The sequence below is a fragment of the Anser brachyrhynchus genome (genome assembly GCF_964034855.1).
Source record: "Anser brachyrhynchus genome assembly, chromosome: 17".
NCBI lineage: Eukaryota > Metazoa > Chordata > Aves > Anseriformes > Anatidae > Anser > Anser brachyrhynchus.
The window spans coordinates 4,382,254-4,401,111 of record NC_137710.1 but is presented as its reverse complement, the minus strand read 5'-3'; the positions used below and the strand labels follow the sequence as shown (position 1 = coordinate 4,401,111).

The window sequence follows — 18,858 nt, the reverse complement described above, 5'->3', positions numbered from 1 at the left end:
GTCCAGCAGACATCCCCCTCAACACAAAAGTAAAACATAAGGACTGACAGCCAAACCAGAAGCTCCATGAATTCACTGAACTGCACGAGGCAAAAGCACAAATTATCCCACTGCAGGTGATCAATTCCTTGTTCCATTCAACTGGTTGAAAGGAGTCCTGCTCCCACCCATCCAGTTCTCCAGCTCTTTATGATATTTATTGTTATTATAAAAAAAAAAAGGATCAGAGAATTTGTTCTGTAAAACACAAAGAATGGAGTTTTACAGTGTTTTTATACACTTGTAGAAAAAAAAATGCGCAAGTGCCTGGGCATCTCCAAATCAACACAAATCTGCTGATATTTTAAACTTCTAAATATTCTTGATGTGTTTTTTTTTCTTCCTTCACCATAGTCTTTTTGGAACATGCATATGTTCATCTGGCTTGGAGCAACAATATACGTAAAACATAAATAACTAGAAAATAAAAGTTGTACTAACAGCACACTGAAACAGGAGGAGAGCTGCAGCCCTGCACTTGGCCCATTCTGCTCTGCTGTTGAACCCCTATAAAATGAAAGGGCCGCTCCTGCATCCGTCCAGGAATGACCACCTCTGCTCCATCATGTGCCATGATATAAGCCACACTTTCTCAGCTGGAGTGAATATTCTGAGAAACTTGGGAAGATAGAGCGAGGGAAGTGTTGGTTGGCTGCAACCACCAAGAAAAGTATTTTTTATGCTTTACCTATGACAGCCCTCTTCACAGAGGCCAAGGACTGATACTACCCCGATGATAGCATTATTTCATAAAGCTTTGGACACAGTCAATAGAAATGCTTTGGAGGGATGAAGAATATGCTGTGATGAGGGCCTGAAGTTCTCCTTTCCTGTCTCTTTATAATGAATGAAAAAAATAGATGTTCCAGTGTGCATAGGGAACAGAGTACTTGTACCTGGCTAAATCAGATGGTGGACTGGACTGGGATAGGCAGATCCTATTTCATGCAAGTAAATAAGTGACAAGTTTTCCATGTTACTGAACACCAAGAAGCTCTTAGTTTCAAATACCTAGATTACTGGCCAGATTTCAAAGGAACTCAGGAACCCATTAAATAATAATAATAAAAAAAAAGTGAAATAGAGGCATACAAACCAGACTGGACAGATGCTCTTTGGCTTTGTGAACTTCAGCTGAGGCTCTGTAATGAGCTCTCCAAGATCCTGGCCCTGAACCAAGTACGAGTCCACTGAGACCTTCTGAAGAGAGTCCTGCATGTGCACTCCGCCTAACGCAGTCGATGCCAGAGACAGAAAAGACTTTGGGGAATACTGTAGTACTGATTAAAACACAATTAATAAACAACAGAGAAAGAATGACAACTGGTAATCAAATGAGAATGTTCAGTATATGTCAGAATTGAAAACAGAGAGCAAGGATGGAAACAATTTCCCTTAAAATTGTTTTTAAGATACATATTCTTTCTACTTCAGATAAAAATGTCATCCTTCTGCAAACTGCAGGATTACAAGATCCATTTCCCCAACAACCCAGGGTGAAGGCACACACCGATAATGTGGGAAAACCATCCTATGAACTACCTGAACCATTGTTTTTCAACTGCTACATCTGCACTAAGTTTATACAGAAGCAACAGGAAAACCCAATTAACACATTTTCAGCAGCTCAGGTAAGTTAGTAAGGGCAACAATCAGCAAAGCAGGCTCAGTATTTCCAAGGCCTATCACTCTACTAAGCTGCATCATGAACCAAGGCAAAAGCTGTTGTATCCCAGAGAACGGTTCCAGCAGAGGAATCCTACCAATGATGAACTCTTTAATGGTATCAAAAGAGAAGCCAAAGGTTTTGAAGAAACAAAGCCTTGGATTAACCTCTATTTAATATTTCTGATTTACGTGCCTCTGTCTAAGCTAGCCCAGTAGCCTCCATGTGTGTTCCATGCTTCCACAAATATTTTTATCACACGGTTACTGGGGCCTGGTTTAGTTATCTCCTTGGCACACCTGGCATGCACAATGTGGCAAATACAGTTGCATGCCAGCATGTTGCTACGGTTTATCTTCCACAATAAAACTGGTAAAATACAGAGAACACACAGGACCACAAACCTGTAAAATACTCCACCTCTTATGCTACACCATTTTTGGAAGGCTCTTGAAAGAAATTATTTTCTTCTGCAATGTGTTTGGCTGGCAGGAGTCTCAAGGTGTTGTTCAATGAGTAAAAACCAGTTTTCATTATTAAGGCATTCACAGCCAATATGTTCCATACTCATCCTTAACATTTTTATTTTTCTTTAAAATTACTATCTACTTTTTTTTTATGGCAAGTCTCAGGAGTGACAGATGATCCATCAGATTATCTGCTGATTTTTAATGACAGCATTTTGCATTCATTATTCCCTACTTAAATCACTCTTTTTAAAAGAGGAATAACTTATTTCCTCCTCTTGTCACTAGAGAAATTAAAGGGTACACCATTAAGAAGAGTGCTTATCTAACAAAAAGACACACCAGTCAGATTTAGAAAACCGGCACAGATGAAAATTGCCTGAAAGGGAGAGCAAAAATAGGAATCTGTATCTCCAAATATCTCCGCTCTCCACTCACTGCTAAGATCAATAACTTCTAGAGTTAAATCTCCGCACTGAAAACTCCTAAGAGGAAAAACAAAATTTCTTTTTGATTGTGCAATGATGAGGTACCCTTGGCTAAAAAGCTAAAATGTGTTTAACATGTGGGTGATGCAAGATAGCCGCCTTCTTACCTGACAGTAACAGGGACATTTGCTTGGGGGAGCCTGGCAGTATCAGTCTCATCCCATCAGTTGCAGGAGTACTGTGAAATACAGTACCAGAAGAGTGCAACGCTGGCAGTGCTATTATTGCAGACCAGCTTAACGCAGCCTTAGCAAACATCAGCGAGGATCCGTGTTGGCCATCCCCAGCTGAGGGCTGCTCACAGTCTGGGCACAGGCACAGAACCAAACAAGGCTGCATCTTTAGACAACACCTGCAGAAGAGCACACCCAACAACAAAGCTCTCCTACAAGAGGCCCTCGCTTCTTGAAACTCCGAAGTGCCATGCCTGGCCAAGCTTTTGAGCCCAGTGAGTCCAATAATTTTTGAAAAATCAAAACTTGTTCATTTCTTACACCACTAAAAAAAAAAAAAAAGAGAGAGAGAAAGAAAAAGGAATTTGGAGTTTGAGAGATCAAGCTATTGACAGTTGATTTAGTTGGACAGCCTGGAGGACCAGGGAACTTGCAGAAGTGCCTGAGTCTCCATTTACAGATTCATCACACTAACGGACATGCAAGGGCTCTCAGCTTTAACCTGACTTAACATTCTTCTCAAGGAAACAATGAGGTTTAAAAGAAAAAAAAAAATCATATACTGACACTGACAGAAGCATCTGCCAATTTCCACTCAGCTTACTTTTTCATTTTGCAAGAGTTACATTATAGGCTTCAAAAATAAATGCTTTAAGTTATAAACACAGGTGAGGAATATCAATGGCAAAACGACTGAAAAATTCTAACTAAAGCAAAAAATAATTCATGCAAAGTTAATGCTGGTATGTTTTATAATGCATTTGGCATGGAGGATTCAGATAAATCAAAGTAACAAACTTAATATTTGCTTGTCTAGCAACAACACTTCCTAACAATAAAATGAGTTTAAATTTTGGCTAAATGCCTAATAAATGAGTTGTTAGCTTTGGTACTTTAATGCACTGGCTGTTAAGTAAGCAAGTCAACACATCTCAAATGGAATTCCAATGTGTGCAGGAGGCTCTGCTATAAGTCAAACTCATAAATTGGTAAAGGTGGGAATTAAACATGCCTCAAATACCAGCTCTCTGATTTCATATTCATTCAGTAATCTTTTCTAGTCCTATTCTATCAAAGAACAATCCAATTATGGCTCTTAAATCTCTGTGTACAGTTGCCAAAAATAAATTCCTTAGCAACATTTCTAATACGCTCAGGTACATTTCTGTGCTATAGAAGAGTTCAATTTCTGATTTCCACAATATTTTCAAGTGTGACACACTAATGCCTCTTATTATATATAGTGTGGCTTACCATCAAGACCTACATTTTCCACACAATGTATCTTTAATTGCTGACTCCAACTACTTCCTTTATCATTACTGGCATCAACAGAACCAAGGTAGATACTTAAAAGCAAGTAGGTACTTAAGTGGCACCCTACATAAGGATGGTCTTCTGAATCTAGATTTAAGTTTGCCAGAAGAACGGGTTTTGTAACTGGGAAAGTGTGAGTAAGTAGGGCATTTAAAGAAGAACCAGCTAACACTTGTGGCACTGTGTTTTGATCATGTCTTCTCCCTCCCTCTGTAATCTCCATAAGGCTCGTTGAAACTCTGCCATCAGTGAGGCAATCTTAGACATCTAGAGGTGCTACTCAGAAACCTAAACATGTGCAGACCCCGCGTTTAGTAGTGACTAAGAACAGTGTTTCCCGGGTATTCGGATCAGCATACATCCAAGAAAAGTCCTCTTCAAGTCTAAGTTGTCAAGAGAAAAAAAATAAAACAAAAACAACTGTGACCGAATTAGGAAAACAAACCCAAAAAACCAGCACATTTTCACTGTTGTTCCTTGCGTCAGAACATCTGCTATGAGAGCGGTGAGTTCAGCAGCCATGCTTACATGGGCTTCGTCACTCAGTCTTAAATTATCAACTAAGCACAGCTGGATTATGCATACACATCTCTGTAAAGTTTTACAAATTTTCCAGAATTGTACGGACTTTGTCATGGACCTCCGGTGGTAGCTCACATGCAATCATCCACATGGCCATTAAAGCAGACTGGTGGAGGCCAAGAAAAGCCCATTGACTTTTGAATATGCCGTAACTCCCTTTGGCAATCTGTATGGAAAAAGCATGCAAGCACCAATAGATGAATAACTATTTGAACAGTCATTCACTCATCAGCATGCATTTGATATTTGCTCCCAGCATCCCTGCTATACTCTTGCAGTCCTAATTATGCAGACTATCCTACCCTGAAATTAAACTTTCCCAACTGTTACATTAATATTAAGATTCACATCTAGGAATGATATACCCAAAATGAAGCTAATTAGGTCAAATTAAAAAACAAGACTCGTTTCAGAATGATTGGGCTCATCTTTCAGAAGAAATGTCACTCAGAATAGGCTTTGAATCAAGTTTTGTGGAGCACATTTGTGAAGAGATTATTTAAGTAAAGCACCATCGAGTTCCACTGATATTTTTTGTGTGCTTTATCCCTAATTATATACAAAAGCAAAATCGAATATTAAGAAATGGCTTCCATTTTCCTTACACCTTCTAAACTGCCAATACAGAAAAAGGAGATCAAAATTGAAAGGGCTGAAAGAAAAAGCTCAAAGCTTGTCTGTCCAACCACTGCTAGAAGCAGGAATGAGACTTCTGAAAAAAAGTCTTAAGCCACAAGCACAGCTGACCAACAAATGCCTGACCTATCGAGTTGAACTAGGAACCAGAACTGACTCTTCTAAGCCAAGGATCACAACTGCTCCTTCTCTCATGATAAGATCTGCTATTTGTCCTATTTTTTTCCCATTGCTACCAAAAAGCTGGAGAACAGGGTGCAACATGGGACTTGCTACTTCTCAGCACATCCTTTCTACACCCCAGGAGCTCTGACTTTTCTTCAGTTTGAGTCTTTTAAATTCCTCGGTCCCATGCTCACCAAGATCCCTACAAATAGCGCAAGTCTGACTCTCCTCCTGTAACATCACACCCAGCCTGCACAAAGACAGGGCTCTACTGATGTATTTTTTGAGGCATAAGCAAATCTTCTAAGCAAGAGGCAAATTTTATAAGCTAAAAAGGGATTTTTCCCATTTACTGTATGCCAGTTAGGCAAACACCAACAGAAGGAATTTTCTGACTATTTCTCTGTATTTACACAAAACTTCTAACTAGCATGGCAAGTCAAAACTTTATCAAGTGTTAGTTGATAGAGGTAGAGATACTGTTAGAGGCATTTTCATGCCTCTGTACGGTATCATCTTACTCCACCGAATACATGTGAATACTGCTGAGTCCTTCCAACAACACGTTTCTCATTTTCCAAATTTTCAAGACAATGGTGTATTTACCTTGTCAAGGTTTCTTGCTGTACAGGTTTTTCCAACTATCAAAGGTATATTTGTTCAAAAACATTTCCTTGGGTCATGATAAAGGCACCATATCAGCACAGTAAGGGTGCAATAAGATGAGCCACTATGTCACTACCTTCTTGGACGTGTGAACCAGGGTAAGGAAGCAATTACCTGGACTACCAGTCAGTAATCCCTCTGACCCATCTCTGCTGGAGACTTCACCAGAGCAGCAGTGAGCCTAACTAAGAAAGAGACAAAAACAGCCATCTGAAAGAGCTGGCTGGCCAGGAGAGAATTCATGTGGTTACCAGGCTATTAGGCTCCCGACAGGAGATAGACAGACAATTTCATCGTTCTCAGCCTTGAATGAAAAGAAACAAACAAACAAACCAACCACCCTCCAGAAATGATACATTGCCATTTGATTCTAGAACCACAGCTTTCTACACTAAGCAGTCCTTCCTACTGCTGTTAATTTGTCTATTATTTTTTATGTCCTCTTTAAGCTACTGAGAGGTGTCAGTGCTTTTATCTCACAGAAACATTTCCAAGCAGGCTTAGATTCTTTTATACAAAAAGGAATACCTGTAAAGAATAAAGGTTAGTTAAAATTCTTCTAACTCGGGTTTTCTTTGTGACTCTTCTGAGTCATTTATGTTTGAAAATGTGTGTGGATGCTTCTCACTGGAACACTCTTTGCACAAAGCAGAGCAGAACTCCATCACTCATAATAGAGGTCACAACCTTAAAACTGGTGCATTAAAGATAAAATTCCCTTCATCAATGGCTCAAGAGACAGGGCTGTCTTGGGGTCTGGCCAAAGGCCAGAGAATGAACTCCTGCAGGATCTATAGGCCATGTGCACTCTACATTCAAAGCACATTTCTTTGCCCATGACACTTCTGACCTAAGGAAAGCAGCAAGTGCATAAGAATAGGAGAGAAACGCCCATGGCAGTACACTGCACCACATTGTCTATGACTTCTATGACTTCTGTCCACACCTTAAGTGCCGCTTTTTTTTTTTTTTTTTTTTTTTTTTTAAAAAAAAAAAGGCAAAACCTTCCTTTCCAAAGATTCAAGTATGGCTTTTGTGGTGGATATAGGCACTAAAGAGAGGCTGACTGCTTCACCTCCCTCCGACCAGCCTGGCAGGGGGTGACAGCCATCAGCTTTCCCTTCCCCGTTTCCCAGCTTTTTCCCTCAGCTCTTCGCTATTGTGTTTTATTTGCTCCCTCTGCTCCTCTTACGCATTCACTTCAGTACTGTGTGAACTTGATGGCATCCAGCCCACTGCCTTTGCACGGGCCTAAAATAAGACAGCGAGAGGGTCTGGCTATAGCAGTTACTGCTCTTTTGTGTAGAGCAACACATGCAATTGATCTTCTGTCAGGCAACTGTTGTTGCTGATGGCACTTTACACACTCAGTGTCCCAGGGCCAAGCAACTTCCTTTGGCAATGAACACATCTCAGCATTTCACTCCATGTTCTGGTGCCTTCCCCAGTGTCATTAACAGCATGCTGCCATGTACTTTAGCAGGCTGCAGCCCTTTATGGTCCTAATCGTCGTAGCGAAGCAACCCAACTCCTCGCTGTAGCTTCAGCACACCCCATGCCATACCACCCAAGGGCACAGACACAACCAAGCTGTGTCCTCAGGTGGCCAAGTCACGGCAGTAAGGAGCTCAGCAAAGCACCAGGACCGGAGCAGGCTCTGGTCGGGGACAGTACGCTCTCTGCAGCACGCTGCCCTTCCTTGAGGCCCATGAGCTGTGACCCGCATTCGTACGTCATTCTGAAGCACAGACCAGCAGGGAATTCAGTGCACAAACACCTCCATGGGGATGTGCGATGCACATCCCGGACACCCAGGTGGATGCTTGTCTACTGCCCTCGGAAAGGCAGGGACTGGAGCAGTGGTGGGAGAGTAGCAAACGCGGGGAGCAGCTCTTGTTCCGAGGGACAGGAGCCTCTCAAGGCTGTCTGTCAATGGGAGGAGGGAGAGGAGACAGCCTCAACTCTTATTTTTTATCCACAGCTTTAAAAACAAAACCAACTGATACAACGTTTTTGCTCATTCATCAGCTCCAACAGTATGTATTTACTTTAAATAAATATATGCCCATATCTTAACTGGCAGCCAACTTTTCATCTTCCTTTTGAGTGATATTTCTGGTTCAAAGGGTATTCCCAAGCACAGGAAAAGACGTGAATTATTTCAAAATAGGAGGTTATATTTACATACCTATAAATACATGAAATAACTGTTTTTCCTGAATTAAAGATATATATATATATGCACATATTGCAATTATAATTTTATAAAGTCATTTAAATTTTGTGAATTCTTTAAAGACCTTTGAAAATGGTAAAGAAATGGAATGATCATTACAGAATCTTAATTTTTTATTCAAGTTTAAAGATAGATGATGTCAAATGCCAAACGGTCGAGCTGGTCTGCATCAATTTTAAAAAAAAATCTAAATTTCCAGGCAACAGAATAAATAGTTCTGATGGAAACTTAAAGAAATCCCTCTGAAGGTTTCACCCTCCCTACTTCTTCTTTCTGAGTCTCTCTCATGCAAGTTTAATTTATGCAGTGATGGATATCCTGACAGATAGAAGCTGCATTGTAGACATGGAGATAAAATAATCCCTAAGTGAGAAGAACCAGTTTGGTCACAGTAACACTATACTCAGCACTGTGGGTAAAATCAGTGCTATTAACTTTGTCAGTTAGCATAAATATTAACTTTGCCAGTTAGCACAAATATAACCTTTCTGATTAAAGTACTAGTTTGTCATAGAATCAGACTCTCCTCACCTAGTTAATAATCCAATAGAACATAAGGATGGTTTTCCTGAGTAAGGATAATGATCTCTTTACATACTCCTTTCCAAAGCAGAATTCCAACTTTCTAGCCTAAATTTTCGTGCTTGTCATTCCTGAATCAAAGGTCAGGTCACGTTATTTTTTGTTCTCCAGCTTTCCAGCAAGAAGAAACTCAGCACCATGAAATACATTGCAAAGTGAGGCCCCTTCAAATGAGATTGCCAATGGTCTTAAATAACCTTATCATATAAAATGCAGAATCACTCTGGCAGAATCAATCTGTTCCTGATACTCCATTCTTCCAGATATTAGCACTGAGTTATGGGGTACAGCAGCTTGCCAAAGACGGACCACGCTCTCAGGGCATCATTTCAAGCCCTCTCGCCCTAGTTCTGCTGCAGCCTAACTTGTGGATATATTCCTGAGATGCTGCCAGAGAATTCAGGGTGCAAAGGACAGCAGAACTGCAAGGCTCAACCGATCTTTTGGTAAGTACTGTGAAAAAAAGGCCAACATGCCCTTTACAGAACAGTATTCTGGAAGCCATGAAGGATTTGTGGCTGGTAGACTCCCAGTTGTTGACCTTCTATCTATTTGAAAAGCATTTCTTGCAATAACTCAACATTTAGCCCTACACCATAGCGTAAAATCCCAGTCCCTCACAAAAGCTGTTCTGCGTGGAATGCTGAAAGCACTTGGTTTCTATTGAAGCCCACCAGCCCTGATTTCCTCAGCTCCTTGCAAGACGCACTCTGTGCTCAGTGCAGAGATCCATAAAGATCCTTTCCTATGGCAGAGAAGTACTGGGTCCCAGCTGCAGGCACCACATAGAAGTATCTGTACTTGAAGTAGAAACTGTGTCTTCTGGAAACAAAGAACACTTCTGATTCAACTAGCCCCACCAAAATGAGATTCATGAAGTTCTGCCCCAAGCAGAGAATACAAGGGAGAATAAATGCACATGACAACAATCATTCTCCTCACTCACCGAGCTGCCAAAAAGCTCCTTTGAGATGACAGCAGTAAGGGCAAATTAAGACTCCACACAGATCAGAATAGGTGTGTGCAATATACTTGTGTGTATTTAAAATAAATCTCTTCTTTTTATGCTCTTTGTTCAACTACATTATCAAAAAGAGGTTTTAAATACAAGCTTATGGGACTACTAAAGAAGTGAATTTATGAATGTATTCCTAACAAAACACACTCTAGAAAGCTTTAATCTATGAATTGTGACAACCTTGGACAAAATGGATTTTTAATAGAATATAATGTAAACTGCCTGTAACATTGTGATAAGGATTTTTTTTTTAAGTAATGCACAGAAAAGGCATGATGCACTCTGCATGAAAGGAGGAAAGGTCTTAATTTAAAGCATTTTAATGAACACACAATTTGCGTAGGAAAATGTGAGAAATGGAGATGAAAAACTCACGATAACACTGTAGAGGGGAGAAGGAGAAGGAGAAAGATTAGAAAAGTAAGCGAATTTGAAAAGGCTCCCACCGATAAGAGCGGCTAAAGGGAACAGAGCCCGGACGACAAACACGTGAGAGCCCAGCGCCGCTGTTCTCCCAGCAGGCGGTGTCTGTTGGTGGCTCTTATCAGTCGCACACTGGGGAAGAAAGAGCAATCGAAGTGCAAAGCAGCGGAGAACAGACCTCTGCACTAAGGGCAACGAGGATAGTCAGAGATTTTGGCAAACGCAGCTGTGGCTTGTGGGAGTTTCTCATTTTTGCCGAACCTCCTGGAGCTGTGCGAGGTGGCCGGGGCTTTCAGCCCTGCTGCAAAGCTCAAGGGAGGTTGCAGAACTGTGGAAAATTCGGCAATCTCGTAGAGAAAACTACATGGGCTCGGAGGCCTCAGTCCTGGCTTTGGCACTTCTCTGCCAGCGTAATGTTGGGCGAGTCTGCAGAACTGAAATGACTTCCAGGAGAGAAAAATCTGGCTCCCCTGAGGTAGGAACGATTCTGTTTACTAATAGCTTCTGCTCTGCAATGAAAGAGATTGATCCCGCACTCTCACTCATACATAAACTGCCTTTAATGAAGCTCCTTGAATTACTCAAAGGAGGAGCAGATGAATCAGGTCTAGTGACAGTTTTGCCACCTTGACCTTAACAGAAGAAGTTCAAGTCTGCTCATTCAAACAGAGCAGCAGAACCCCCACGTAAACACTTAACTTCCTTTGAAAGAAGCAAGAGGGCCACCACTATGACCAAAAAGGCAAATTAAAGTAAAGATCAAAGCTAAATATTTACTCTAAGCACTACAGTATGTGCAAATCTGGAAATGATCCTTCAGCAGTTTTCATTTGCATACTTTAATTAATCCAAAAATATTAAAACTAATCTCACAAAGGAAAGGGTCAAAGTATTAATTAACTTGAGATTTGTTGTTTTTGTGCAGTTTAACAGTTCAACACAAAGCAAAAATCAGTTTTAATAAAAAGTAAGTTACTGTGACAGGTATAATTTCATGGGTTAGTGAAACCACCTACAAGGCAATAGTTTCAGTACTCTCCCTGTTTTTTTTGTCTAACTTTACAAAATAGTTGCTGAGTTTTGGTAACACCAAATGATCTGAAGTCTTCCTTTATCCTCAGCACTTCACTTTCAAATTGATGCCTTTCCCCCATATTCTAAACAGAACAGAGGTCACAGCTGCTTTAGCAAAAAGCCTGAATGCCACGTTAAGCAGAGAGCAAATACTGCACCACCCCCTCGATATCAGCTATCTCAGGTTGAGATTTCACTGCTGGAGCCACCATGTGTCAATTTTTTTCAATTGTTTTTTTTTTTTTCTTTTTAATGGGGAGGAAGTGCGTGAAACAGGCAATGAACTGAACTGTTTGCCTGACATTGCATGCCAGAAAGCTCTGTAACACTTAACTTAACCAGAGACTGAGAGTGTAGGAATCACCTACCCTCGCTTCATGTGTTTACAGTGCAAATGCTGTGTCCTGCTCAGTCACCTCCACTCTCTGCATCTTTACTGGAGAGAAACGGGCACTTTTTGCTTGCTGTTACTGGTCCTGTTTCACACATCCAACAGGACTCTCACCTTAACAGAACTCTTTCTGTTGCTAGAAAGAAAACCCATCGTAAATAGTCTTCACCTCAACACATGTGCTGCAGGTACCCAGAGCTAGGTGGGATTCATTTGTTCTTCAAATACAGCTTCAGAAATCAAATAGAACAGAAATGCCCTTTGCACTCCAAGCCTTTGGCAATGATCTTCCTAGACCTAAACAATGGCTAACAACCATTTTTCTCCCTTAAAGGAGCTTTCAGAAAAGGATGGATGCAGAAGACTCCTCAAATCAAAGTTTTGACATAAAGTTTTATGCTTGTCTAATTATGATACAATTACATGCTAAATGCATGCAGAGTGTACTTAAATGTACAGTAACTGCACAATAATGGAGAGAAATTGCTTGTATTGTCACATACATAATTCTGACTAACATAAATTTCTCATTACCTTTGATACAGTTGGTGGGAGCGTTACCGTAACAGACGTACACAGCATTCATGAGACAGTTCATAGACACTCATAGGTGTTTTGCAGCAGTAATGAATAACACTTAATAGCTATTACTTTTATAGCTTTCAAATAAAGGAGACAGCATTGTCCTATTATTATTCTCCATATTTCTCTATTTTAATCCATCTCTCCCTGTTGGCTTTTTGTCAACAGGAATTCTCCTGCTGCCCCGAAGGCACAAGAAAAGCAAATGTGAGCCAGGACTAGTTGGCTGCCTCCAGTTTAATTAGATCATCTACTTCCAAAGCTCAGAAGTGAAACGAAAGGAAAAAAGCTCTAATCACATCACCTATAGCTTTTCCAACAAAGATGAGGAGGAGCAAATGCTGCTGTTAAAAGAGAAATACCACCCCTTAAAGAAGTTACTGTGTCTCACAATTATTGTGTCTCAGCATTTCAGCAAGGGTTAATGTGCAAAAGAGCTTGCTGGCTTACCTGCTCTCTGGGTCTGGGTCGTTGTGCACACAGGTGATTGTGGCCGTGGTCCTTGCGCTATCCGTCTCTTCTTGAACCCCCCACTGGTCTGCATCACTGACTCTGATGTCCATGATCTTCACGCCTGGGGCTGTCCTAATTCTGTGGGGAAACAACAGGGACCGCTTTAGTCACAGACCCCATACAAATAAATCCAGAGAGGTAAACACGGAAGATGAAAGAGGAAATATTCCCTCTTGCATTAGTAATACACTGATACATTGCAACTCTAAGTCATTCTGCTTTAAAAATATAAAATAGGTCCAATTACTTTAAAGAGATGAAGTATAAGTTTCATTATATGCAAAGCCAGTTAATTTTCAGTTCGAACAATGTGGAAAGAATAAGGATGCTTTCTGCTTCAGTGGCACCAGTTTGATATAAATGAAACAGATGTGACTAAACATAAGTTGATTAATTCGTCGTGTCTGTCCTGCAGTTTAAGATGGAGAATAAGATCACTGTGATATAAAGTAGATTCTCCTGCTTGCAAACCTTTGGGAGTAAGGTGCCTCTTAATATTAGGGTGATCTGCAAGGAAAAAATGTGCTCCACTGCTCAAAGACCATAACGCAGGAAGAAGAGAGAAGGAATGTTATCATATACCCTGGACAGAGGGACGAAAATAATTATGCCATTGCACTGGGATCTATCAAACTGTGCATGCAAAACTTGCTGCTGAAAACACTATGATGCTGACGTGAAAAACCTTGATTTCCTAAGCACAGGTAGAGATAAAAGCAGTTCAGTAGTTGGCAAATGTCACCATTTTTTGCCATTTGCTTAAACAAACAAACAAACAAAAAAAAAGTCCATGCTCCAGTGGGGCTCTGCATTAGGAACAGATTGCCAAGGAATAGAAAACAAACTGCTTTTAATAGCAGGAACTTCATTTGTGCAGCTTGACTCCTGAAACAAGCCTGGGATTTCGACAGGAGTGCTGCAAATATGCCTGGAGAACAATTAGGCTGAAAGCAACTGCTGTAGTGCCACATTCACCACTACTGTGACTTAATTAATTAAAAGCAAAGCCAAGAGGGACCTCTTAGTTGTATGGTGGAATGAAACAGCACTGCTGCGACAGCGTTACTTAACAGTGAGTTGTGATGGATTTGTCCCAATGCCTCGTGGCCGGTCAGTGCTCACATTACAATGTTAAGAATATCCTTTAAGCTCTATCCGAGTTCATGGTCTGGGATCAAAAACTTCATGACTCGATGGGTGTACTTTTCCTTTGAGAAGGAATTAATTCATCCTGCTTTTATGATGTCCTTATTTTTCCCTGTAAGGCTTTACTGACTTGATTGACCAAATTCATGCCTGGCATAACCAATCTGATGAAAAACGTTTCCTGTAAGGAGAGAATTTTATTTGATATTTTTTTAATTGTTTCCTTCGTGTTTCTCCACAGATATCCATATCTCCAAACAACATGCCTCAAAGCTTACGTGCCCGTTTCGTATCATATCCTCTTCTTTTTTCACAGGAACATTCATTTATTTTGTAGTAATTACACTGGACCAAATCATCTCTGCAAAACACCTACATGGCTTCATTTCAGACTGACTTGTAACTTACATGAGAGACAGAATTAGGCCTTCAGCAATGGATTCAATCTTTTTTTTTCCTTTAGACTTAGTCAACCAGTTTTGAAAAAAAAAATAAATTAAAAAAAAATCCTATTTTAATTTTCTCTTTCCCAGACAAAACTATGTATTTTTAACAAATTTGCCTCCCCACCACCTCCTCAATTTCCCAGTTTTTTTCTTGACAACATGCCTGGAAGCCTCTAACCTAACTTTCCACCCAAGACAAGCCCCTCACTAATTAACAGTTCACTGAAGGGCAGGAGACGCATGGCGGGGGGCAGGACAGCTGGATTTCACCCATGATTTCAGGATTCATCAGCCTTTTCCCATCTGTCAGAAGCCTGTTGCGTCCTCCTACGCAGCTCTTGCACTACAGATATCCTCACTCTGCAGCATTTTCTTTCCGGCGGCCTCATCTGAGCGTGGCGGTCGGCTCACTCCAGTGAGGATGCAGCGCAGGGAGGTGCAGGCCTGAGGCATGCCGGAGCACTTTGGACCCCTGCCCTCTGTCACAAGCCAAAGTTGTTCCTCCTCTTCACCTTCGCCAGCAGTCCCACACAGAGCAGGTTAAGGATGCAGAAGCTTCAAATATTCACATGCCCGGCTGTTCCAGACCTCTCCAGACACGCTGCACCCCAAAACGCCGACACCCCTCTTGGGCCAACCCTTCAACCATGCCTGTCCCCCTCAGCCAGGGAGCTTTGCTCTTCCTTCCCGTGTCTGAATACAGCTCCAAGATGCTTTTTGCCCATCTGGGCAGCAGCTGGGTCCCTCCCGACGCTTGTCCTGCTGGCTCACCACTCGGCTTCTCCTTCGGGGCCCCGTCCCTTCGGAGGCGGCCTTCTGGCTTGAAGCAATGCCGTCTTGTTGACTGTGCCTACAGCTTTCTCTTGCCGCGTATCTATCTTCTGTCTTGCTGGGTTAGCATCAAGTGAACATCACATACACTGCTTCCCAGCTATGTTTTCCAAAAACGTCTCAGAATGCTGCATTTTAGGAAAATTTCCAGTCTAATCCCCTGCAATGCATCTGCTCTGGTGGGCTGAGACAAGATGTCATTTTGCATTTTTGGATATCAGTACAGCCAGAAAGGTTGAAAGAAGGAAGAAACTCAATTCAGCTTCTCACTCAGGAAAAGTCAAGAAATTCAAATCAAACAGCCTACATATGGAAGGTTTGAGCCTACTATTCCTCAGATAAGTGATTCATATCTTTAAATCTGCCCCCAAACTCCACAGGCACAAAAAATGTTTTAAGCATTGGTTGCTCAGGGTATAAAAAAGAATAGGAAATTCCTACCAGAGCTGACATTAATTGGAGAAAAGATGGTGAATGTGTAGTGTTAGAGCCCAGGCGCTGGGTTTATTGCCCTTGCTCTGTGCCAGGCTTCAATTATAAGCTTGGGTGGATCATTTAGTTTTCTTACGCCTCCCTTCCCCACATATGAAATATGGGGAAGTGCTGCTCTTCCAGCTCCTAGGGAGTGTAAGGATAAATAGAATGGATTGAAAAAAAATATCTGATGCCCTTTCAATTTACCGCCTGACAAAAATTCTGCCATCTCTGGGTTTGAAAACATGGAGAAAATTTACTTAAGTATATCACAGAAGCATGATCAAAGAAGCAACAGTTACCACTAAGATGACTTAATTCATTTTTTATAAAATTAAAGATAATTGTGTAATGAAAAAAAATGAAAAAAGAGAAAAAACACATCAGCCAACAGGAAATTTGGCAAAACTGACATTCCATTTCGACACCATGATTTCTTTCTGAAAAACAGAATTTTCAGACAGAAAACAGTCCTGTTAAAAAGTGGTTGCCCACCTTTAAAACATTACAACCTATGTGGCACTTTGCTAAGGCAATTAGCAGAGATGTAAATGAGACAGAGGAATACTGAGTGAGGTCGCTGAAAGTCAGCCTGCAACAGCCCCCCCGAAGCTACAGCCTATATTCACAGCCTGAATCACAAATGGGGTGACCACTTTATTCATGGTACTGTCATCTTAGGGGTGGAGGAAGCCCAAGAGAAACGTGACATCCTCAAGCACTGCCTTCTGTGACACATATGCCCATAAGATCTTAAGAAGAGGTAGCTGGTGGGTAGAGGGGGAAAGTGTCAAAGCTAATCGGAACAGGGACCCAATGAAACGACTGCTTCATGAGGAATTCTGCCTTCTTCTCCAGCTATAAACAGAGGAAGCTCCTTACAATTTAGACCGCAGAATACAGTTGGTACTCCTGGTAGTTTTTTCCCCAAACAGTGTGTCCTCCATTTACTGTGGAATATAATAAAGCTGGAAACATGATAGACTGAATGGAGCGGGCAAGCAGAAGCATCCCCAGCCTGCCAACTTGGAACAACCAGAAACTATTTTAAAATGCAATCCCAGCCTTAAATGTATGCGACCCCATGAATTCGGCAGCTCTAAACCTCTTCTCTCACCTATTACAACAGCAGGAAAGGAGAAGGTACGAGTAATCACCAGGGCTGGGCAGCAGCATAAGGGCTGCAAGAGGGATTTAAACAGACGAGCACTTAGAGGAAGCGGTGCAGGGACTTCCACTGCCTCCCAGTCAATTTAGCACAGAATCTGAAAGGTAAATGCTTGCTTGCAACGCACCCCCAGCAACACTCCCGGCAGCAGTAATTGGGAAGTAAAATCTTGGCAAAAAGAACTTTAAAATAGAAACAGAAGGAAAAGATATTTAGGAAATAAAACAGGAATGTGCTCACAGCAGATGGAACATGCTCAAAATGATGGGAAAGAAGACTTTCAGAGCTATTTTAGAAATCCCCTCATCTCCCCCCCAGCCCGGTATGGGGGAAAACATGATCAGAGCTAAATTCACTCTCAATAATAATGGTTATGATAATAAATTTCATTTGTCATTTCCAAGCATTTCTGTATTCAACCCTTCAACACACATTTTTAGCCCAATTAAAAATAAAATCATTATTCCTCCCTTACAGGAAATCCAAGCTGTAGGCCAGTTTAGTTAACTTGCCTAAAATTATACAGCCTCTGCAGAGCCAGAATGAGCACTGATGCATCCTGATTCCCAGGCTGACACTTCGGCTAGACACCCCTACCCATCTTTAAGACCAAACTAGAGCAGAGCTGAGTAATTCCAGGCCCTCACAGAGCATTTTACATATTTGAAGAATTGCACAAACAGCAAGCAATTAGTTCTGAACGAGGTCCCTGGGGAGTTTCTAGTTAAAATACATGTGTTTTAAGATACATTAAGCCAAGCACTATAAATTAAAATAATCACCGAATTCAGGCATAACAACTGAGAACTTTTGGGGGGTGTGGGTGAGACAGACAACTGTTTCCGTACAGGAGGGAATTGAGGCAGCCCTGTACAGGGGTAGGAACCAAGTGGAGTTTGTGGGGGCACAGAAGGAAGCGATGGAGCGCTGCCGCACCCCAGCACATTGGGGCACAACGATCAGAGCTCATTGATGTGAATGAACAGAAAGCAGAGCGGTTTGGGAAGCACTTTTGGGGCAGAAGGAAGGCCTAGGCAGGGCCAGAGCTGCCCTGAAGGAGGCACGCCCATCTCCTCCATGTCCTTCCCAGGCAGAATTCTCCACAGGTGAATCCAGAAATTTGAGGAAAATGAGGCGATGTAGCCGAAGCAACCTAGAAAACATGAGCCAGAACCAGGATTTACACCTCTATTTCAACTCCTTCAGCACAAATCCACCCAGCTCCCTCCTGGCCCTGCCTGAGACCCACCACACACCACAGCACCCGGCCACGCTGGCCCAGGCAGCTGGAGCGCGAGTGCCACGCTTTCGAGGTCAGCCGGGCCCAGCAGTCAGGCCCTCAATCTTCACAAGCTAAGCCAGTGTTTATTTTCTGAAGTATTTCTCCAAGAACTTTCTCTCCTCTTTTATATTTTAAGAGACTTGTCGCAGATTTACGTTCAAACTGCTTCCCCATCAAACGCGCCTTAAAATAGCAGCACTAGGCCAGCTGTGTTCGTTCCAGCGATTGTGTATTAATGTCGCTACAAGTAAAGCTATATAAGTACATACAGTAAAATACACATCAAAATACACAAAGATCCTGTGATAAACCAAGCGTTCCCCATAAGGTCAGGAGTGTAGAAACACAAACAATATGCTTTTTTGTCACACGAGTAAAGCAGGCCGCCTGCAAAGCCTGGCGGAGAGGCACGGGTAGATGGCAGGCAGACAGCGAGGGGGAACAGAAGGCAGTGCAACAGCCAAAAGGAAACACCCCAAAAGGGTTTCAGAAA

At 41.8% G+C, this 18,858-nt stretch overlaps 1 protein-coding gene across 4 annotated transcripts in view; it reads right to left on the bottom strand.

Moving 5' to 3' along the window:
* The window catches only part of TMEM132B (transmembrane protein 132B), a 254,325-nt gene that overhangs the window by 127,146 nt on the left and 108,321 nt on the right, over positions 1 to 18,858 (bottom strand). For all 4 annotated transcript variants that reach the window (XM_080560176.1, XM_080560175.1, XM_080560174.1 and 1 more), the window contains one exon: positions 12,956 to 13,096. In XM_080560176.1, the coding sequence (XP_080416302.1) occupies positions 12,956 to 13,096 (141 nt within the window). The remainder of the gene's footprint in view (positions 1 to 12,955; positions 13,097 to 18,858) is intronic.